Source organism: Erigeron canadensis, chromosome 2 (genome assembly GCF_010389155.1).
Source record: "Erigeron canadensis isolate Cc75 chromosome 2, C_canadensis_v1, whole genome shotgun sequence".
In the NCBI taxonomy this organism is placed as follows: Eukaryota; Viridiplantae; Streptophyta; class Magnoliopsida; order Asterales; family Asteraceae; genus Erigeron; species Erigeron canadensis.
Window position 1 is genome coordinate 8907614 of NC_057762.1, and position 23843 is coordinate 8931456.

Sequence of the window (23843 nt, forward strand, 5' to 3'; positions counted from 1 at the left end):
GAGAGGGACTGTACTATGTTGATGAAGTGAATTCAACTGGAAGTGTTATGCTTGCTCATGGAACAAGTGAAATGGAAGCATGGTTATGGCATAGAAGACTGAGACATCCTTCAGTTAGTTATTTACATACTTTGTTTCCTAAACTTTTTCCGTTAAATAAACCTATTTCTTGTGAAACATGCATTTTAGCTAAAAGTCATAGACAAACCTATAAACCTAGCAATACTAGAGTTCAAGTTCCTTTTTTTTTTATTCATTCGGATGTGTGGGGTCCTGCCCCAGTTATTGGAGGTCAAAATTTTCGGTATTATGTGATATTTGTTGATGACTGCATTCGGATGACTTGGATTTATTTCTTAAAAAATAAAGCTGAAGTTTATGATAGGTTTACTGTGTTTTATGCCATGGTCCAAACCCAGTTTCAACAGTCTATCAAAATTGTTAGAACAGACAATGGGGGAGAATATGTGAACTCACAAATGAATCTGTTTTTTCAATCCAAAGGAATAGTTCATCAAACCACATGTCCACATGCCCAGAACAAAATGGTGTTGCAAAAAGGAAAAATAGACTTTTATTAGAAATGGCTAGAGCTCTAATAATTGAATCATGTGTTCCAAAACTTTTTTGGCCAGAAGCCTTATCTACAGCCACTTACTTAATTAATCGACTCCCAACAAAAATCCTCAAAATGAAAACTCCACTTAAAATCCTTACTGAACACCATACCTTACCACCAGTACTCACTCTTCCACCTAAAGTCTTTGGATGTACTGTTTTTGTCCATGTTCCAAAATCGTATCGTGATAAACTTGATCCATGTGCTGAAAAGTGTGTGTTTGTTGGATATGGAGTAACTCAAAAAGGTTATAGGTGCTATAATCCAAAAACTCGTCATATGTTCACCACTATGAATTATGATTTTCTTGAAACCAAGTATTTCTACTCCTCGCCACACAGTGGTCAGGGGGAGGAACAATGTGACACACTGAGTTGGCTAGGATATACTTTGGGAGAGAACTCTGATGCAGTAGATACAGAACAACGAGAAGAAGAACAGTCTCCAGTACAGTCCCCTCAACCTCAAAGTACCAGTGTCACCGAAGATATGAGTCCTAACCTGGTATCCGAGGTATGTGTTTCTTCATCTAATGATACACTTGAAACTAGCATACCAAATTCCTCGAATGAAAGTGTGCAGGAAAATGGAGAACAGATAAGTACTGAGGTTCTAGAAGGATATGTACTTCCACCAAGGTCCACCAGAGGAATTCCTACAAAGAGATACTCACCTGAAAAGTTTTCTAGAAACTCTAGATATCCGATGGCTAATGTGGTGAGAGGTAGTCTGTCTAAAGAAGCAAAAGCATTCACAGCAAAGCTATATTCAGAAGAGATTCCATCAAAAGTAGAAAAAGCATTGGAAATAAAGAGATGGAAGGATGCTATGGAGGCTGAAATGGATGCACTTGATAAAAATGAAACATGGGACAAATGTGTTTTGCCTAAAGGAAAAAAACCAGTAGGGTGTCGGTGGATCTATACAATTAAATATAAGCTAGATGGTGCAGTAGAACGGTATAAAGCTCGATTGGTTGCAAAAGGATACACTCAGACATATGGAATTGATTATTCTGAAACATTCTCTCTAGTTGCAAAACTGGATACAATAAGAGTTTTGTTCTCTGTAGCAGCTAATCAAGGATGGCCTCTTCACCAGTTTGATGTTAAAAATGCCTTCTTACACGGAGAATTAAAAGAAGAAGTGTATATGGATCCCCCACCTGGTTTTGTTGAGAATTTTAAACCTGAAGAAGTTTGCAAGTTAAAAAAGTCTTTATATGGGCTGAAACAGTCACCTAGAGCATGGTATGGCAGGTTCACACTCGCAATGAAGAAGTATGGATACAAACAAAGTAATTCTGATCATACTTTGTTTCTCAGTAAAAAGGGAGATCGAATGACGTGTTTGATAATTTATGTCGATGACATGATTATTACTGGGAATGATGAAGGTGAAATCAAGAAATTAAAAGAGAATTTGTGTACAGAGTTTGACATGAAAGAATTGGGAAATCTGAAATATTTCCTTGGAATTGAAGTGTTAAGATCACAACAAGGGATATTCATTTGTCAAAGGAAGTATATACTGGATTTCTTAGCAGAGACAGGGATGATTGACTGTAAGCCAGCAGATACACCTATGATTATCAATCAGAAGTTGTTCATGAAGTTAGATGGCAAACTGGCTGATAAAGATAGGTACCAATGGATGGTAGGAAAACTAATCTATCTGGCACATACTCGTCCTGATATAGCTTATCAGATACCTCAAAGGAATTTCTGGTCATGGAGTATTGTTTAAAGCCAATGGTCATCTTAATAGTCAAATATATACAGATGCTGATTGGGCTGGGGATAAAGGAAACAGAAGGTCAACTTCAGGGTATTTCTCTCTAGTGGGAGGTAATCTTGTCACTTGGAAAAGCAAGAAGCAAAAAGTTGTTTCTCTATCAAGTGCAGAAGCTGAATTTCGAGGTATAGCAAAAGGTTTAGCAGAAGCTTTATGGCTGAAAAAACTGGTATCTGAATTAGGATTTGCTCCGAAAGAAAGTATTCAGATTATGAGTGACAATGAAGCAGCAATTCAAATCTCAGAAAATCTTGTGCAACATGACAGGACTAAGCATGTGGAGATTGATCGACATTTCATCAAAGAAAAACTTGAAGATGGAATCATTAAGTTACCATTTGTCAGATCTGAAGATCAACTTACAAATATTTTGACTAAAGCAGTCGGGACGATTATATTTAATAAGTGTTTGAACAAGTTGAATTTTGGTGATCCCACTATTGAACTTGAGGGGGAGTGTTAGAATTAAAGATTCAGGATCAGAACAAATTCATCATTTCCCAAAATAGAAGATTTTCATCGTAGGCAGCAAGCTAGCAATCAAGCAATCAATTACGTCGATTTTGTTTCCTTATTTAGTTCATAAATTTCTTGTATAAATTGAGGCAAAGCTTAATGTAATTCATATCAATCAATAACAGAAACAAATTCTCTTTTACAATTATTATCACTGTCTTCTAAATGATACATTTCATCATTTAGTTCAATCCACCAAATATATATTGTCAAAGCCATGTAGCATGTTGTTATATAAATGTAGATATAATACTTTCAACTATCTAAATGAGACCATGTAGCAAGTTGTTCCTTATTTCTATATACATAACCTTAAACTTTCTTCAAATCTAAACACATCATTATAGCCTACAAAAGGGACAACCATCATATTAAGCTATTCTAGAATTCTACAAACCCAAGCAAAAAGAGAGAAACATAAGGTACCTTACCAAAAAACATGTTTCTCATCTTAATTGACTTGTCAGAACCCAAGCCTATTTTGTCCCACTACCCAACCCACTCGAGTCTCGTATCTTGCCACTTCCACCATTCTACTTTAAAAGAATAGTTTTAATTCATTAAACACTGCATTATAATCAAAGAATACCTTGGCTACTTAAAAATAACGCATAAATAGTTCATTTGGCAGATCTTTAGGGTAGATAAAGTTTTTCACCAAGATTCATTTGGCAGATCTTTAGGAAGCTTCATCTGCAAAGGAAATAACAACCTAATTAAAAAGAACGCATTGATAGAATGAAAATAATGAAACATGAGACCACTAAACGTATCAGTTAAGACCACTAAACGTATTGATCATCCTCGGTATAAATCCAGCTTGATTCAACTGTTTTGAATTTACATTATTTCTAACTTGATATGGTCAAAATGGCTTCAGTACGTTTATCTTATTAGTTTCAATCTTATTGAGGTTCCTATTTTAGCAAGAAGTTACAATGTCTATAATGCTACTCCAACTTATTATATATATTGACACTTTACACATTTATATAAGCTTCAATAGATGTAACATTTGACGACAAAGAAAAAACACTTCTAGATCTAAACCAAATAAGAAAGAAAAGAATAAAGATTTCAGAAGCTATAGATTAAACCCCCAAATGTACTGTAACACCCAACATTTAAGAATAAGGATTTCCAAAAACTTTTGCCTAACGGCGTTAAAAGAAGCGGAATTAACTTTAAAAGTCCAAACTAGTAAAATCTGTTTGGTTTATTCATTAAATGGTGTTACTAGCCATATCATCAAAATAAGTCTAAATGGAAATCCATCGGTTGCCTAATATTAACAACCGAGCACATCATCAATACAAGTCATTATTATCTAAACAATAAGCAAATGTCTAAAGCGAGCAGCCACTATGGGTAAACTATAACCAGCTTCAAGATCATCTACCCATGCCTCACATCTTCTCACATTTACCTGCTCACTATTGTTGGACCTGAGGGCACAACACATTTTAAAAGAGCAAGTGTTAGCTAACGAATTAGCTAAGTAAGATAACACATAAGTTATGAAACGTTTGTCCATTTAAAACATTATATAAAAGTCATATTAATTCGTTAAGGCACATATCCCCAAACATATCATCACACTTACATATCATATCATCAACATCATTCATATTAGGATGGGTCATCCTAAATGTGCCTAGTCATCTTTTGTATCATCAGATATCACATTTGAACATCTTTATAATTGTGACAAAAGTCACGCGTCTCATATAACATATGCATCTCGTTAAGTGTGACATAAGTCGCACCCGACTAGATGAACCACCATTCAGTAGTGCATCAATGTCGTTAAGGAATGACAAGCCAATCCAGGAGTAATCCGTATGTTCAAAGACATTGGTGGTTAATCACGTCACCCGGAGGTACTCAAATCACGTAATTATGTTGCAAGGAGCCACCCAAGCAACCATATACGCACTCACCGGGCAAGGGCAAGTACGGGTTAAGCTTAACACTTTCATATCATATACGAGCTCGGTTTTCATCACATATAGTTTAGGTGTCCACATTACCTAAACATCATCACATATCATCTTTTACGTTTGGGCCCTTAAACGTGCACGTGTCATGGCAACTTAATAAGTCTAGTGAACTAGATGAACAAGCCATGTAACCATGCACATTTCACATATCATCATCATACATCACATTTCATAGCATTTCATTTCATATCATCACATCGCATACATTGTTACATCACGTACATCGTCATACATCATTGCATATCGTATATCATTACAACATTGCATAACATTTATCATCTTAGATCGTACATCATTTCATATCATATCATCTATTAAGCATCTATATCATCTCATAGCAATACATATCATTGGGGTAGCATTTCAGGCTTTTATATGCATCTACATAGCCCATATCACCTCCCGTATAATCCCGAGTACCCATAAACAAACAAGATACCATTTGGGATGTTTATTATGAAAACTATGTTTTTGTTGAACCCTTAGCATGTCAAAGTAGTGTATCTTACCTCAATAGAGTGCACAAGAAATGATAACGTAAGTTACCGAGCTTTGCAAGTATTCCGACTACCTATAATCATTAAACGACATAATGAGCTAATAAATACCCACTCACTTAAGGTCATGACTCACGTCTAAATACCTATAAACATGACTCATGACAATGCTTGATGCATCGGACATTCGATTAATACTTTAAGGCTTACATAACTCGACGAAACTCGGGATACACTCACTAAATTAACCTTTCTGGAAACTTGAAATTACAATCATCTTTCAAAAACATTTCCATTAGAAAGTAGACTCTCTCACGATTCTGTGGATATCTTATTTGTCAAAAACGGAGTTACGGTTCAAAAGTTATGGCCATTTGAAAATTCCGTCGCTATTGCGTCGCAACTACCTAGTTGCGTCGCAGCTATGTGTCACTGGCTTCCAGTTGCGCCGCAGCTTAGTAGCTGCGCCGCAGCTAGCCCCGATTCTGCACAAACCTCATTGTTTAACCTCCAAAACTTAACCAAACACACCCCAAACGACCCCAAACCTTATGAACGACTTTTAACCCTCAAAATTCATCATTTTAAGACTCTAATGATGTCATGAAAACAACCCTTAACATCCAATTGATTTGCATCACATAGTTAAACGTTTTAGGTTACCGAATCGATCAAAACACACGTTTTTGACATCAATTGATCTTCTAATAACCTAGACCAGTTATGGATCTGATTATATGATTGAAAGGACATAAAATCAATGTTATTATACCTTGGATACCTGGAGATTACAAAAAGGATGCACAAGGCTTGATCAACACACCCGAAAACGTATGAAGTCGCACAAGAATTGATCAAGGAGAGGAGGGACGACCTAGGGCTTGAAAAATGTGTTTTTGGAACTGAATAATGACAGGGATTAGGGTCTAATTACCCCTAAACCTGCTGTACACACTTTTCTAAACTTACATTCAAGCCCCTTCACTTCACATCTTTACATCTAAGGCTTAAACAACCTAATGGGAATACTTACGAACACTTTAATCACAATTAATCATCTTAAACACATTAACACATGAATCATTAAGGCTTTAAAACCTTACACATAATGCACATTAATCACACATAAACATTAAATCTCTTAGAGACTTAACGGACATGTTGTGTTGACTTAACGACTCAAGTCAACCGTTAATTAAAAGTTCGGGATGTTACATGTACAATGGAAACATACCTAATGAAATTTATAAAAAACAAATCTTGTTCTTCCTGGATTCATCAAAGAGAGTCTTTGGCCAGTGAAGATAAGTTTTAAGGATGGTTTTTAACGCGTTAGATGTTAGTAGTCTGTTTTTATCAATTAAAGTTTAATATCTGAATCTATGACATTTAAAGAAGCAAATTTTGGTATTTCTTCATTGGACCATAGATTCATTATTATTCAATTATTCTTTAGAACATGGCTTCATCTTTCAATGCAAACTTGGCTATATCTTAATACCAAAAAATACTTACATTTTATTATATATATGTTTAAAGCAATTAAATTTGAAAATCTGCATAAAAAGCTATTACATATATGACATATATTTGAAAGCAAACGAAGTTGGGTCATACCATAGAACCATTTTCTCACAATTTATCATTGTCAAGACCAGAAAGAACCAATTCATTTGATACATTTGACTTGTTCCAAAGCCTTCCGAATGAAAACACAGTAAACCCTGTGCAAGAGAAATAAGAAGGTTCATAAGCTTAGAAAAGTCTCTTTTTGCATCAAAAACAGTTATTATGTTCTTTAAGATTACGAAGGCTTAGACATGTTCAAGCAATAGTGATGATTCATCATGGCTGCATCAAAAAGGACTGGCATGTGTCAGCAACGTCACATTCACACCTTAAATGCCATGCCAAGGAACACATAATCTCACGTTTCTTTGAATCTGAACAAATCATCATAGCCAATCAAGAGGAAGCTACCATCATACTAAGGTATTCAAGGTCATATAAAATCCCTTAAACCCTCAACTTTTTAAAGACAGATTTAGGTATGAACATTATAAAAGCTCAGACATGTTATAGTAAGACTATTGATTCAACATGGTTGCATCAAAGAAAGTTGTCATGTGAAAACGAAAGATCAAATGCCAAGCCAAGGGAACTCATAACCTCAACTTTTTTTTTTTTTTATCTAACAAACACATCATCATAGCCAATCAAAAAAGAACCATCATATCATTGGAATAAGTCCTTTAGTTTCATTGTCCATATCCTGGAACCTAAGCATAAAAACATGAAGTGTAAACGTCAGTTAAATAAGCATATATTACCTAAGAAAACCTTGGTGTTACAATAACTATAAACTACAACCAAAATTAACAGCACATTATGAACAAACTTTTTTTTTTATTTTACAGAAACACCAAATTCAACAAATTCACTTAGACATTTACACAAACAATTTGTGAGCAAGATTATGAACAGAAATCTAACACATCAACAACTTTACTATTGCAAAAAATAAGATTCGTATCAAATTTATCATCAATTTCTTTAGGATAGAAATTCAAAAAAAGAAATATAGAATTTTAAATATATCTTGATTCACTTCCATGAGCTTGAACCCTAATTTCCAAACAAGATCTATATGAACAGTATGAACGATAGATCTGAAACTCATTCAGGCTATATTTTCGGATATATCCATGGTGTCTGAATCTTTTCCCCAAATTCATTCACGTATTATATATATAGACACGGATGGTGTGTATATATATATATATATATATATATATTTGTGACATAGAGCTTCACAAGAAAGAAAAAGAAAAAGTAGATCAGATTTGTAAGAGAGAGAGAGTGTGATTTGAATGTGATGAAGACAAAGACTTTTTTTTTGAATTATAATATAAGGCTTCTCAAAGAAGCCAAAAACAATATTGATAAAGCTTCTTGGAGAAGTCTTTAAACCTCTTTTCTCTCAATACCATATACATATACCAAAACACACATATGACATCAGCTACTATGTGTATAATATGTGTATTATCTCTTAAAACTATATTTTAAGCACTTGACAACTAAGCTTAAGGTGAGATCATCACCTAAGCTCCTTTAGTAGGAAATGGAGATAGTAATGTTTTTTTTTTAATGAAATGAAATGTAATTTAATTGTCGTTATTACAAATCACTTTTAAGTTTTTTTTATTAAAATGTAAAATATCTAGATGGATTGGCCATAAGTGTTTAGAATTTCCACCTAATAATACATTATACCTTAATTAAAAAATAAAAAAAACTATTATAGTATTTTTATGCTATACTTAATAAGATAAGTAGATAACTTTTCTAAATTCAATAAAATGGTATATGAAAGATATAATACATGGTGTAATGGAACGGAATGATTGTGGAAAAGTGGTAATCATACTTGAGAGCATACACCTCTAATTAGTCACATTTTATAGTGCAAGCGACCTCCTTGTAGTTGATAAAAATTGGACCACCATATAGTGACAAAAATTTTTGAACACAACCATTCACATTTCATAGTGAAAGAGACTACAAATTGTTGTAGGGAAAGTACTTAAATCATTGCCCTTTATTAAATATTATTGATATTAATTATTGATCTCCTCCATATCTTTAAAAATTACATTGAACGTTCCCAAGGTGTACTTTTTCATGCGGATTGTCCGTCACCCAAAAGTCCATCTTCAAACGTGTGCATATCTTAGAAACGGTACGAGTGAAAAATACACATCTTGAGACGGTTTGTATAATGGGGTGAGGGATAACCCGATTGGAAATTTGCATGTTGAGTGTAATTTTTTAAAAATTTGGACGAAACTAGTAACATTTAGCAAACAACAAGGACCATCCGTATAATTCTACTACAATCATTATCATCCCCACTCACTCATACTTGCAGAAATTGCGATCAATTTTTCTATTTTACACCATCCATTCCACATACTCTCACAAAGCGAGCGCTTCATCTGCATTTTTTACCGGCCCTAAATTAAAGGTACCAATTTTGTTTCTTTCTGTAATTTTTTTTCACCCATTCCAATTAAACAATTTTTAAAAAAAAATTATTTTTTTTTCTTTCAATCTTCCCTAGGGTTTGCCTTCATTTTCCCCCTTACACAAACTTCTAATAATTCTAATTCTAATTATTATTGTTATTGTATTGCCTTCATTTTCCCCCCTTACACAAACTTTAATTTTCTCTAAGGGTATATCAGAAGATTAAAGATTTGGAAAGTAAAATATAAAAAAAGAATTAAAAAAAAAAGAAATTGAAGAAATTAGCAGTTCAGATTCGGGTCGGGTCTTCTTGTGAGAAGATCTGAGGATTTGGAAAAATGAGCGCTTCTCGGTTCATAAAATGTGTGACAGTTGGTGATGGTGCTGTTGGAAAAACTTGTCTTTTGATTTCTTACACCAGCAACACTTTCCCCACGGTATATTTATTTATTTTTCCGTCTTCCCCCCGAATTTAATGTGAATGAATTTGTTTCGTGTTTTACACCGCCCGAAAATGTTGGTTGAGTAATTAGTTCGTGTTTTAAACAGGATTACGTGCCAACGGTGTTTGATAATTTCAGTGCCAATGTTGTTGTTAATGGTGCAACGGTCAATTTAGGCTTGTGGGATACTGCCGGTAATAACTTATGAAAACGTTTATGGGCGTTGTCGGGATTTTTTAGTTTTTTTTGTTAAGGAAATGAATGATATTTTATTGATGGGTGAATTTGATTTACTGGAAACAGGACAGGAGGATTATAACAGATTAAGACCGTTGAGTTATCGTGGGGCTGATGTTTTTATTTTGGCGTTTTCTCTTATTAGCAAGGCTAGCTATGAAAATGTTTCTAAGAAGGTAAATAGCTTGTGTCGTTTTGAATGATTTTTTAGCCTTTTTTTCTAATTCGAAATTCTCTTGATGGTCGCTGTAACGTTTTCTTAATTTTTTATATTTACAGTGGATTCCAGAGTTGAAGCATTATGCCCCTGGGGTTCCGATAGTCCTTGTTGGGACCAAACTCGGTAAGTTGATGAATAAATGATCTGTCTTATGATATACAAATTGATGTTCCTGTATTGTGGATATTATCAACCGTAACAGCTGTCTATTTCTTATTTAGATCTGACTCGAATTTATTTCAAGATAAATACTCTAAAAGGAAATAGTCATCGGCCTTATACATTTATTCTAACATGATGATCCCCCCTATCTGACAATATCCTCTTTTTTTGGTAATAAATATCTCTGAAATACATAATCACAAGGTAAATGATCTAAAATGAAGTGATAACTTCATGCACATTTTGGTTGATTCTTTTATGGTTTTATAGATTTAGTCGCTTCTTTATCTTGGTTTTGAAAGATTATAGGCACTGCGAGGTGACAAGGGTCAACTAGGTAAGGCATTGGTGCTAGTCGTATGCCTCCTGTATTTAATGCCCCCCTTTCTCACAAATTATATGTAGGACTTTTAAACCTTTTTCTACTAAGCGAATGCTTTAAGCAATCTCAGGAATTACTTATACATAACATTTTTATGTGCAGAAACTAGGAGATTTTGACATGAAAGTATGGAAACACGTTAATGTTGCCATTCAATTTCCTTGCCCAGTTGTGCTACTGCATGCTAGGGCAAAAAGACCCACCCCTTTATTTTACAAAACAGGCTTAAAGTGCCCATTAAGACTCAGAGGCTCATTATTCTATTAAGAAAATTCACAAGCTGACCTTTTGAATCTACGAAAACGGAAATCATGAGGCATTCTCCAAAGGCGCCTTTACGAGTAGGTTCCGATAGAACACCACATACTGTTTCCTGACGTAACACTGCCACCCTAATAACAGATGCATCAAACGACCATTTTCGCCTAGTGCCTAGGCATTGCTATTAAAACAAGTTCTTTATATTCAAAAGCATAACATTTAGCTGGAAAAAGTCGCTTGAAACCAAGTGTATCTTGAAACAGTGTTTTTGTTGTCATTTTCAGTTTTCTTGGATATTTCGCTTCTTTTCTTATTCAGTATATGACCACCGATCTTGAGGACCTAGTCTTTAGGATATAGGTGCAGGTGAGAAATCTTTTGATACTACCATATGTTACATTCGTGCAATTGTGCTTGTACTTTCTTAGGCTATCTTCTTAATCTTTTTGACTCCACATATAGATAGAAATCTTTTCTATCTATATTTCTCTTGATGGTTGAAGACGTTTGCTTATGCCTTACCATCTTTTCCACAAGTTCCTGCCCTATTTAAAAGAAGACTTAGGGCCTTTTAGAGCTTGGCGAATATCTCTTACGTTTATGGGCAAAATTATAAATTGCTCTTGGCAAGGAAGGCTATATCCGTATTTTTATCTGCATCAGTATTAGTTTCTTTTATGCAATAGACATGCTTACTTTCCTAGCCATTTTCTCTTATGTTCATCTTTGTGGATGGAGTTGTTTGAGTTGAATTGTTTCTTAAGAATATATGGTTTATTATGAAACACATTTGAATCTTGGTGGATTATAGATCTTCGGGATGATAAGCAGTTCTTTGTAGACCATCCTGGTGCAACTCCCATAACTAATGCTCAGGTAAAAGGTTACCATCAATAAACATATGCCTGAGATTGCTTGATGTAGAGGTGACTAATTGGGTGGGTTGGGTAAACAACTCAAAAAGGAAAAATTGGTTATATGGTCTTGTGAACTGAAAATCCTTTTGTTCAAAAATTTCGAGGGGTTTTTTGTTTTTTGTGAATAAATAATTAGTAGATTTGTTCATCAATAACACAATCAATTATGGTTTTTCACCCATTTCCATTTTAGTTAATTTTTTAAATATTTTTTACGAATAAAAATCTTACCCGTTTGATCCGGAATGATCCATTAATAAGCAAGCATTTTAAAACAGTTGCCTCTAGCTAGAGCAATAGATTACATTTTCTTTAATCCAGACATTTACATCTTTAAAATTGTTACAGGGAGAGGAGCTTAAGAAGACGATTGGAGCACCCGAGTACATCGAATGTAGCTCAAAAACACAGGAGGCATGTACAAGTTTTCATAGATTCTTTCTGGATAGAAAGTTATGAGTTCTTTATGCTAACGTGTGTGTTATTTTTATCAGAATGTTAAGGGAGTTTTTGATGCTGCAATTAAAGTTGTCCTCGCTCCTCCAAAGTCAAAGAAAAAGAAGAAAGCTGGTCAAAAGGCTTGCTCTATATTATGATTGGAAAAGTTAATGGGGGTTTACAAAAATTATCTAGCTATGTTTTTACCTTTCTTTCCTTTTGTCTTTTTCCCGCTTTTTCATAGAAAGTCATCAAGGCTAGCAGTGATCATCCATGTGAAGCATCAGTTAGCTTATCGTGTGTCTCCATCAGCCGTGATCCCTTGTCAGGTTTTGATTTCATTTTTCTTCCATGTAATACTTTCGACCAGATATCCAGTTAGCTTAATGAAATTGTCTTGGATTCATTTCTCCTATATTCTTTGATTTTGTATTTGATGCTACAATACCTGGAGATCTGTTTATTTGTAGTTGGCCCAAATGATGCACCTTACCTTATGCAATTTCCTTTATTGGTTTTTGTAATTGTGTCTAGTGTTAAGGGGGTTTTGAAAGCTTATTCCCCTACCCTGTACTTGTCATGATTGCGCCAGATTATCATTTTCAACTCTTGGTGTTGGATTGATATATAATGAACATGTTGTGACACCATATATTCCCTACTTTTGACCCAAGTTACGGGCGGCTTTTAAATGGTCCAGCAGGACATTGTATTGATGTCTTGTCACTTGCACAAATAGAAGTTTTCTAGTGTTTGTATAAAGATTTATAAGTATTTTTGGAATTGATTTTTCGGTTTTTTCTTCTGAGTGGAGCATATGCTGTTTGATAGGTCAAGATTTTGATTCAATTTTAGTGGATTGAGGTTTCAACCTTTTCATTAGATAAAGGTGTCTTTGGCACCCATGCACAATGTGGTAGGGTTAGATGATATGGTTAACACGTATGCTTCTTGCCAGAATAGTCAATTTCGAATTTCCCAGCATAAATATCTGTGTAAGAAAAAATGATGCGACCTCAACTCCACTGGAGTTGAGGTTGGCGGCAGACTTAACTGGTCTTGTGTTTGGTAAATTGAACTTGATGGATATTTGATTTAATTTTCCAATAGTGATTCAGTAGATGTATGCTTATTGCCAGAGTAGTAATTTCAAAATTGCCCAGCATGCATATGTGTAAAAAAAATGACGGATAAACTCCTGGAGTAAGGTTGGCAGCACCGCAGCAGACTAAACTGCTCATTGGTTTAATTGTATATATTGGAAAAATGAACTTGATGCATATTTGATTCAATTTTTTGATAGTGATTCAATAGCTGTATTTTATTTGACTTTGAATCAGCCAAGTGTTTTGATCATTGCTTTCATATTGAAATGATATATAGAATTACAAATGGAAACAGTTTGTGTTGGCAGAAATCAATCTAAACGAGTAGTATAAGATAATATTCTTCCGCGGTAAGAAAGAATGATCATAGATAGATTCAAGTAAACGCTTAGTATATTGTGAGCAATATTCGTTTTGTAGTTTGATGTGAAATTATTGTAATGGAGAGGTAACGTGAAAGAATCTTGTGGCTCTTGACCTACCTTGACAAAAGAATCATGGCCTTTAAATAACCTAGTTGTTATTCACTCAAATATTTCTAGAATATATACCTTCTCCACAAACTCTCTCTCCAGCACTCATATATAAATCCATCTCCAAACACATAATAAGATGCACCAAAACATCTTGCATTCAATTCTTTCATCTCCATATACTCCCCATAGTTTCACAGAATGGCTTCTAGGAGGATTCTAAAAGAGCTCAAGGACTTGCAAAGAGACCCTCCCGCCTCATGTAGTGCTGGTCCTGTGGCTCAAGATATGTTCCATTGGCAAGCAACAATCATTGGGCCAAACGATAGTCCGTACGCCGGTGGAGTGTTTCAAGTTACTATCCACTTCCCTCCAGACTATCCTTTCAAACCCCCAAAGGTGTACACTCAATCTTCATAGCAAAAAACCACTTAAAAAGTTGCGAATATTATGAGTTTTGCTAATGGTTTTTTTGATAATTCTTGTAGGTTGCCTTTAGGACCAAAGTGTTTCATCCTAATATAAACAACAATGGTAACATTTGTCTTGATATTCTCAAGGATCAGTGGAGTCCTGCCCTTACCATATCCAAGGTTTTTTTCTATTTTGTTTTTACATATTTATAAATTTGCTAACCGTAATTTTAACACAAAAAATATTGTATTTTTAATATAATAAGAAATAATCATCTAAAATAACAATATAAATTCCAATTTGTCTTCTAAATATTTTATTTTATCTTTCTATATATCAGTAAAGTCTGAATCTCGACTAACTAATACTAAAGTGCATGTAATCTGTGTATTGGTTCATCCAGGTTTTGTTGTCAATATGTTCGTTGCTGACAGATCCGAACCCAGATGACCCGTTGGTCCCAGAAATCGCACATATGTACAAGATAGACAAGGTCAAGTATGAAGCCATGGCTCGGAGTTGGACTCAAAAGTATGCCATGTACTGAAAAATCAACGAAGCCGGTTTATGTAATGTAAGTAATAACATATTCTTGTATGAAATTTATAAAGCCTCACGAGATGGAACGAAATTTAGTTGGATTATGAGGAATATGAAAAGAAATTACGCCCACGATGCTGGTGTAATGGATTGTTATGAAAGTGAAATTGGAGTCTGATTTGAATTTTCAATAAATGTCCCATATTTTTTTAATAAAATTGTTGGTATTGGGTTATATAACAAATTATCGAATCAAATCACAAAGCACGCAGCGGAATAAAATCTATGTAGTTAATTAATTAACCAAGAAAGAAAACGTGTACCTTAACTTGAAAAGAATAAAGTAAGAAACTTTATAAAAAGGTTTAAAATAAAATCACTCTATGATCGCACACACAACGTTAGAATGTATGTATGCTAGTACTTTATCACGAACCGAACAACCCTTTGTCAATACCCTTTAATTCGAACCAAACAAAAACCCGAAACCCTTTGTTGTTGGTAGAATCGGCCGAAGCTAAGAGAGAGGGAGAAGTAGAGATTTTTAGGGTTTTAGAAAACCTTAATATTTTGTGTATTGAAAATAATTAACTTAGGTCTCTATTTATAGGATTAGGTTTACTTGATGACCAAGTTTAGGGTTTGTGAAACCCCCTCCTTCTCTTATTTCGACCGCCCCACCTTTAGATTTTTCTAGAGGGTTTCCTAATTGTTTCCTAATTACAACTCTCCTTCGTTAAGTCCGTTAATTAAGTACCGTTAACCATTAACCTTTAACGGAAAATCGTTAGTTTTTCGTAATCTAATTAATTAATAAATTACATTTAATATATTAATTAATTATAGTTATATTCGTGTTGAACGTGTGACCCCGTAGGCTTAAATACTTTTCGGACATATGTTCATTTTATGTGATCATATTCTAACAGCTCCCACTTGAGCTCGTAATGAATGAAGGTAATAACATTGGTTAGCGTATAGCAACACGCCAATGCTCCCGAAAAAAATTTAAGTATAGTTTCTTAAAGTATATTTAAATGATTGAGGCTTTTATTATCCCTTTGTTCAGATACCTTGTTAAATATGAATATGGATCAAAGTCATTTCATAATTTAACGATTATGTTTCTCATTCAATAACTAATTAATGATTACCAAATATAATCGAGAACCATCTGGATTTATTTGGGCATGACCATGCAAACATCTTAATTAGTCCTAATGAGGGCGCCGATGGTATCATGCTTCAAATTTTAAGTTGAAGGAACAAATCCTGTATTGACTACACGTGTTAGTCATCATACTTCACGACGCTTTCTGAAAATAGCTCTTTATGTATTCCCTTATTCAGGAGAGTTAGAACTATATCTAGTAAGTGCGATTCATACATGCTGAACTACTTGCATCTCAAGTCAGAGGATCAATAAAGTAACCATTTACGAATTTCACTTAATGACGTCGATCCATAAAGTGATAATTCGTTAGTGGGGTAGTCCGATATGCATCAACTATGGATATCATGTGAGTTTGGTGGGACCATCCATTATATATTCCAAGAATATAACCAATCACTCAGATTTGTCTTAATTTAATTATATTTCCATATAATTAATTGATAATGGACAATTTAGAATAATTATTAAATATTTAATAAAATATTCAAGGATTAAACATGCAAATATAGGACACAATTTAATATTAAATGAAATCAAACATATCAAGTACTTTATTTCATTATGAAAAATATAAATTGTTTAACATCCCTTATCCAAATACCGAACAACAGATTTACATGAAATAACTAGCTAAATTTAAGTCCTATGCCCTCGGCATGCCTTTCAAGCTTGGGCCTAGACAAAGCTTTTGTGAAAGGATCAACTAAGTTAAAATCTATGTGAACTTTGAGTAAATTGATCTCCCATAGTTCGATTTGCTCACGAACATAGTGATATCGTCTAGCATAATGTCTAGCACCTTTCTGAACTCCGGGATCGTTGGCAATGATTAATGCACCAGTGTTATCATAGTACATATCAGTGGGTAAGTCATTTGAGGGGATCACGTTTAGCCCGCTAATGAACTTCCTTATCCAGGTTGTTTCCATCGCGGCTTTTAAGGCGGCAATGTACTTAGACTCTGTTGCAGACATGGCGATTGTGGTTTGCTTCTTGCTTTTCCACTCCACAGCACCTCCGTTAAGAACGAAGACGAATCTTGATTAAGACTTCGTGTCATCTTTATTAGTTTGAAATCCAGCATCACAATATCCAGTCACTTTGAGCTCTAAGTCTGGATTTCCTCCATACACCAAAAACATATCTTTAGTAGCTCGTAGGTACTTCAGAATGTTTTTAACAGCAGTCCAATGGCTTTCACCAGGATTCTGTTGATATCGGCTAACGATGTTTTGCGCGAACGCCACATCGGGTCTAGTGCATCTAACCGCATACATAATAGATCCCATAGCCGAAGCATAAGGAATTCTACGCATACGCTCCACCTCATTAGGTGTAGTAGCACCCTGTTTGACAGATAAACTAAGTCCTTCTTGCATAGGTATAGACCCACGTTTAGAATTCTCCATCTTGAATCGCTTCAAGATCTTATCAATATAAGCACTTTGACTTAGTCCAATTAATCGCCTTGATCTATCTCGGTAGATCTTGATTCCAAGAATAAATGTCGCTTCTCCTAAATCTTTCATGGCTTCCAATATGAGATTTAACATCTTGCAACATTGGAATGTGTTTTCCTATGATCAATATGTCATCAACATATAAGATAAGGAAAGTAACATTACTTCAACTAGCTTTGCGATATACACATGGCTCATCGGGATTTTGAATGAAACCAAACTTTTTGATTTCTTCATCAAACCGCTTATTCCAACTTCTTGATGCTTGCTTTAGTCCATAAATGGACTTTTGAAGCTTGCATACTTTGTTGGGATGTTTTGGATCAATAAAACCTTCATGTTGATCCATATAGACTTCTTCATCCAAGTAACCATTTAAGAAGGCAGTCTTAACATCCATTTTCCATATCTCAAAGTCATAGTACGCTGCTATAGCTAAGAGAATCCTAATAGCTCTAATGTCCGCAACTGGAGAAAAGGTCTCATCATAATCAACACCGAAACGTTGAGTATAACCTTTCGCCACGAGATGAGCTATATAGGTGTGTACATTTCCATCCATGTCTATCTTCTTCTTGAAGATCCACTTACACCCAACAGTTTGAGCATTTTGTGGAAGATCAACCAAGCTCCAGACTTGATTGTCTTTCATGGATTTCATTTCCACCTTCGTAGCTTCAAGCCATTTGTCAAATTCCGGATCTGATAATGCAGCTTTGAAATTCGGAGGCTCATCGAGATCTCCAACAACGTCTTCTTCTACCATCATACATAGTCTTTCGGTAGGACGTCTTGTCCTTTCGGACCTACGAAGTGGAATCGCTTCATTATCATCGACTTGAGGTTCATCACTTTGAACATTTTCCCTCCCAAGTTGATGATTGCCAGGAGCTTCAGAAGGTGACACATCTTCCTCTTGAGTCTCATCAAGTTCTACAATCCTCCCACTGTTCTCTTGAACTAATTTCTTTTCAAAGAATTCAGCATATCGAGCAACACGAACAGTGTTTTTGGCGGGATCATAGAATTCGTAACCAATCGTTTCCTTAGAGTTTCCGACAAAGATGCACTTAGTAGTTCTGGGTTCAAGTTTGTCAGGCGTATCACGCTTCAACAGTGCCTCATATCCCCAGACTCTTAAGTTAGACAAATTAGGGAGATCTCCATACCATAATTCATATGGCGTCTTGTCCACCTTCTTGGTTGGAACCATATTGAGAATGCGTACAACACTCTTTAAAGCATAATCCCAAAACAAAAATGGGAGAGTTGTATGGGTCATCATTGATCTTACCATGTCTAGCAAGGTTCGATTTCTCCTTTCAGACACTCCATTATGCTAAGGAGTGTATGGAGGAGTAAGCTGTTGGACAATTCCACATGCTTTAAGATAATCCTTAAACTCTTGGCTTAAGTATTCACCACCTCGATCCGAACGAAGAATCTTGATGGTTTTACCGAGTTAATTTTCTACTTCATTGTTAAACTCTTTGAATGTTTCAAACACTTCATGTTTATGTTTAAGCAAGTAAACATAACCATGACGACTGAAATCACCCGTAAAAGTTATGAAGTAGCTAGCTCCTTTCCTTGACACATGTCTAAATGGGCCGCAAACATCGGTATGAATGAGTCCAAGAAGATCTTTAGCCCTTTCCGGCGAATACTTAAAGAGTTTTCGTGTCATCTTGCCAGAAACACATGACTCGCATTTATCAAATGATTCATCATTTAATTTTAAGATCCCTTCACGTTGAAGTCTTTCAATGTGATTTTTGCCAATGTGTGCAAGACGACAGTGCCAAAGATAGGTAGAGTCCAAGTCCGTCTTGGCTCTTTTGGTAACATTATACATTGAATTATTTGAATCACAACCACGCATATCAATTTCATAAATACCATCTGATGGGTGTATGATTTTTTATTTATTTCCTAGTCTTTAAAATTTATGTTGTACAAGTAACTATCTAAACTAACACACACTTTAACGAGCAGCGAACCCGGTCAGTTGAGTATAGCCCAGTGGTAAATTACAGGATCGTTCGCAGGGACGCGTTGCGTTACCTAATCTAGTAGTACGTGTAATTCTAGTTTGTTTGGAGGTTTGTCACTAACTCCTAATAAACTAATATTTAGCAATTAAATAAGAAAATATAACCAAATGCTTTGCAGCAAAAGGCTACTCTGAAAATAGTTTTGAAAGGACGAATATCAGTAATTAAATTAAAATACTTGTTTGGCATCTCCGATCTCATGGTACGACCAAATACTATCTTACTGGTTTGTTAGCCTGTTGGAAACTTAATCACGGTTCAGATTCTCGTTAGATTCACTTTACCTAAGTAGTAGTGCTGTCGCTAGACTCACACTACCCTTTAAAACAAATTCTCGCTAGATTCATTGTTTTAAGTATTATGACCTAAAGTTTGTGTTACTAATTCATCTTTTAATTACCAGGCTCTTAAGCCATGACCAGATATAATTCCCTCCGGTGACCACAGTACTCGTTTCCAAGTCAAAGGATCGCGTCTGGTATTGTTAAGCTTCATGTTCAATTCACCCTAGTTACTATGGTTCTGGATCCCTCGGTTACAAGTGAATCACTTTTTACTTCTAGTTATAGACCGACTAGTTGTTTTCTGTCCTAGCATATTAGTCCTAGTACATGATCATAGACAATCATAAGAATTAAACTAATATGTTCAGATATAAAACCAATAGCAACATGAATTACTAATAAACATGGATCTACGATAAACAGTAAAGCACACTCCAACAGAATCTAAACAAACACAGTAAAACAATAAGCGTCTACATGATCACATTGATCCAAACAAGTATTCAGCCTACTAGCCTAGCATTATTAAAGGAATAACAAAGTCTGAGAATATAAAAGACATAGTTCAAAGACAAAGAGTAAATAAAGATGAAAGATTTAGACCAAGAGTGAAGATCGGAAGGTGTTTAGATGCTCCAAAACCTTCTTGGAATCTGCAATTTCGATCTAGGGTTATTCCTGGGCGGCTAGGGCTGCTGAACCGGCTCTCTCTTAGGGTTTTGAGGGTTAGTTCGACTTAAATAGGTGTTTAAGTCGGTTACTGATCTGGGCCGACCAGCGGCGCTGGTGGGCCTGCCAGCGGCGCTAGCTAATGGGCTAGCGGCGCTGGTGTAATTCGAGCGGCCGCTGGTGAAGCTTCGAGCGGCGCTTGTGGTCTGGAGAGCGTTCGCTGGTGAGCACCAGCGGCGCTGGTGGCTGCTGTCTTGCACTTGAGTCTTCGTTTGGCTCCCGAACCACTTCCTTGTGTCTTGTAACTTCATAGGCTTCCTTCTTGAGTCAGTTGATGTAATTTACCCTCTCTCGCATCTTCCGGGAACCTGCAAAGACATATCATTCATTAAGTATCGATAGTTCTGGAATATTAACTCATTTAAGCATAGAAATGAAGCCTTTCTTTAGGGGTTTTTATCACAAAATGGACGTTCATCACCATCATAAGCAATAGCATCAAAATAATGAACATTATTTTTAGAAACTGAAATACCAATATCATTAAAAACATTAATGAATCCGTTGTCTTTCAACAAAGAAACTGAAACGACACCTCTAGTAATAGAAGGTGCATAATGACAACTGTCTAGAACAATAATTAAACCGGAAGAAAGAACTAAATGAAATTCTCCAATTGCTTCAACAGGTGCTTGTAGACCATTGCCTACGACCAACTGCAAAGCTCCGGGCTTCAGCTTCCTCCTTTTCCTAAGTCCCTGTAATTCATTACAGATTCAAGTACTAGCGTCGCTAGCTTGCTTTTTCTTCACATTCAACTCGGCAAGATACTTAGGACAGTTCCTCTTCCAGTTCCCGACTTCATTACAATGATGGCAGCTCTGGTCTTTAGCCGGATGCTCTTTCTTAGTCGGAGGAGTCTGCTTTGGTTTGGAAGGATTCGCAATTTGCTTACCCTTGCCTTTACCATCAAACTTGCCTCTAGCTTGTTGCGATCTTTCAGCTTTCTGGATCTGACCCCCTCTAATCATAAGAACATTTGGGTCATTGGCCTTCTTTGGAATCGTTTTCTCAAATTCATTGAGCATAACATGGAGTTCATTTACAGTCTTTTTCATAGAGTGCATGTTAAAGTTTTGCACAAAATTCTCAAACTCCTTAGGAAGGGATTTAAGAATCATGCCAACTTTAACCTCTTTATGATAAGCATACTCCATTGATTCCATTTTGTCAAAAATGCTCTTCATCTTGAGCACATGACTACTAACCGACTTTCCATATTCAAGTTTCATGTCATGGAGTTCCACGACAAGGTCAAAAAGTTCCACTCCGGCTTGTTTTTCATACAAGGATTTTAACTCTCTGATCATATCATATGGAGTGTAAAGTTCGAATTGTTTTTGTAGCTCGAGAGACATACTCGCAAGCATCAAACAACAAACTTCATTGAATCTAGTGTACTGAATTCTATAGTCAGCTTTTTCAGCTACTGAAGCAGTAGCCGCCGGTTCATTAGGCCATTGTCTTTCAATGACATCCATGCGTTCCTCAACTCGCAGAACAATTCGTAGTTGACGGTACCAATCATTGAAATTCGATCCATTAAGCTTTTCTCTTTCAAACATTTGCCGAAAAGCATTGGTGTTTGCGGAAGGATTCATTGCCATCTACAAAACAGATTAAGTTCAAAAATCAGTATTTTCGATAATAAATCCTTAAGAAATTAATTACCCAATGTTTACAAAATAAATAATTAATTTCATTAAGGCTAGGATCCAATTGACATGCAACCATTTCATCAGTTGATCTGCTAGAAATGATTGCACTCAAAAGGTAAGTGACGATCAGTAATTGCATTACAAGTGCAATTCCTAGTAAGTGTGGGACCTACGTATGACACTTGATTCATCAAGTGATCCTTTGTAGTCATGTTTTGTCCCATCTTTTGCCACGGGTCAAGGTCTCACCGCTTAACTCGCTTTAAGTCGTCCAACTAAGAACACGCAAAATTGTCCACCACTGTGTACCAGTGAATGAGTTTTGCCATGCAACTGCCATTTCACCACTGTGTACCAGTGACTAAACAACAGCCACATGTGTCCTTGACAAATTGGATGGCAAATGACTTAAGTTTATTGAGTCATTCAATTTAATGTGTGATCAAAAAGTTATGTTTCGAAGATTCATGCATATCTTCTAAACATAATACTTAATAAAATCATTTTTATAGTCTTAACAACACAAGAGAGCTCGGTAGCTCCATTTGAACGTACAAAGAAGCGCAAGGACAAAGGTTTGCGATGGACGCAATTAAAAACCCGCCCTTTTAGAAGGCTAGCGCACTCCGACTTATACCTCTCTTAGAGTTTGTTCAAATGAGTGAGCCGGTGTATCTCAAGGTTGTAAGACTCCAATTTTATTAAAAAATCTCTATTTCGATATTGCTTAGTCAAGTTTATATTTTCTCAAAAACAATTTTGCATCACAATTTATATTATAATAAATATGCAAAAACCTAAACATGTCACTATGGTTTAATTATTTCCAAGTCGACTCCCTCTTCAAAGAAGAGGACGATATACATCAAGTTGTCTTGATTGCGTAAGCCTTAAACATATATAAAACAATCAATTATCATATAAGCAAATAGTTGCTCACTGGAAATTTCCAGTAGCTTCACGACCTGTTTAGACCTATTTCTGGTCCGATTCAGACTTCGACCAGAACTACAAAGTTTTAGCCCTATGTGTTGATCATCTACAGTTCAAAGAACGACCTCTAACTCATTACGGATTAAAAGATATGAATTTTTTAGTGAACTGTCGCAAAGCAGAAAAATCACACGAAAAATTCACATAGTCACACAATTAGTTATCCAATTATCTAGCATAATTAACCCTAATGATCAAGATTTCATATCAATATATCTAAGTAAGAATCATGAATGATTTGCATGAAATCTCATGATTTTTACTTCTTTTTAACCATTAAAAATAAAGGTACACCATATAAATACATGCAATTTATTACATAAACATGCAATTAATCAAAACTTGGATTAGGAACCCTAAAAAAACATTCTTTTTATTTTCTATAAAATTTTGAACCATATATATATATATATTAAATAATACCTTTTTCTTATTTAAATAAT

At 35.3% G+C, this 23843-nt stretch overlaps 2 protein-coding genes across 3 annotated transcripts; both read left to right on the forward strand.

Moving 5' to 3' along the window:
- The first annotated feature begins 9361 nt into the window (after positions 1-9361).
- LOC122586727 (rac-like GTP-binding protein ARAC1) lies at positions 9362-12921 on the forward strand. Of its 2 annotated transcripts, none has more exons than XM_043758716.1 (8): positions 9362-9453; positions 9664-9892; positions 10005-10092; positions 10202-10311; positions 10415-10478; positions 11972-12036; positions 12426-12491; positions 12572-12921. In XM_043758716.1, exons 2-8 carry the CDS (start codon positions 9794-9796, stop codon positions 12671-12673), a joined length of 594 nt encoding a protein of 197 aa, XP_043614651.1. In that variant the 5' UTR covers positions 9362-9453; positions 9664-9793; the 3' UTR covers positions 12674-12921. The 2 variants fall into 2 exon arrangements, with proteins under 2 accessions (XP_043614651.1, XP_043614652.1); XM_043758717.1 differs by having other exon boundaries at positions 9364-9453; positions 9674-9892.
- Positions 12922-14195: 1274 nt separating this feature from the next.
- Positions 14196-15266, forward strand: LOC122586729 (ubiquitin-conjugating enzyme E2 28-like). The gene is made up of 3 exons (XM_043758718.1): positions 14196-14493; positions 14583-14687; positions 14912-15266. Exons 1-3 carry the CDS (start codon positions 14296-14298, stop codon positions 15053-15055), a joined length of 447 nt encoding a protein of 148 aa, XP_043614653.1. The 5' UTR covers positions 14196-14295; the 3' UTR covers positions 15056-15266.
- Positions 15267-23843: the final 8577 nt, after the last annotated feature.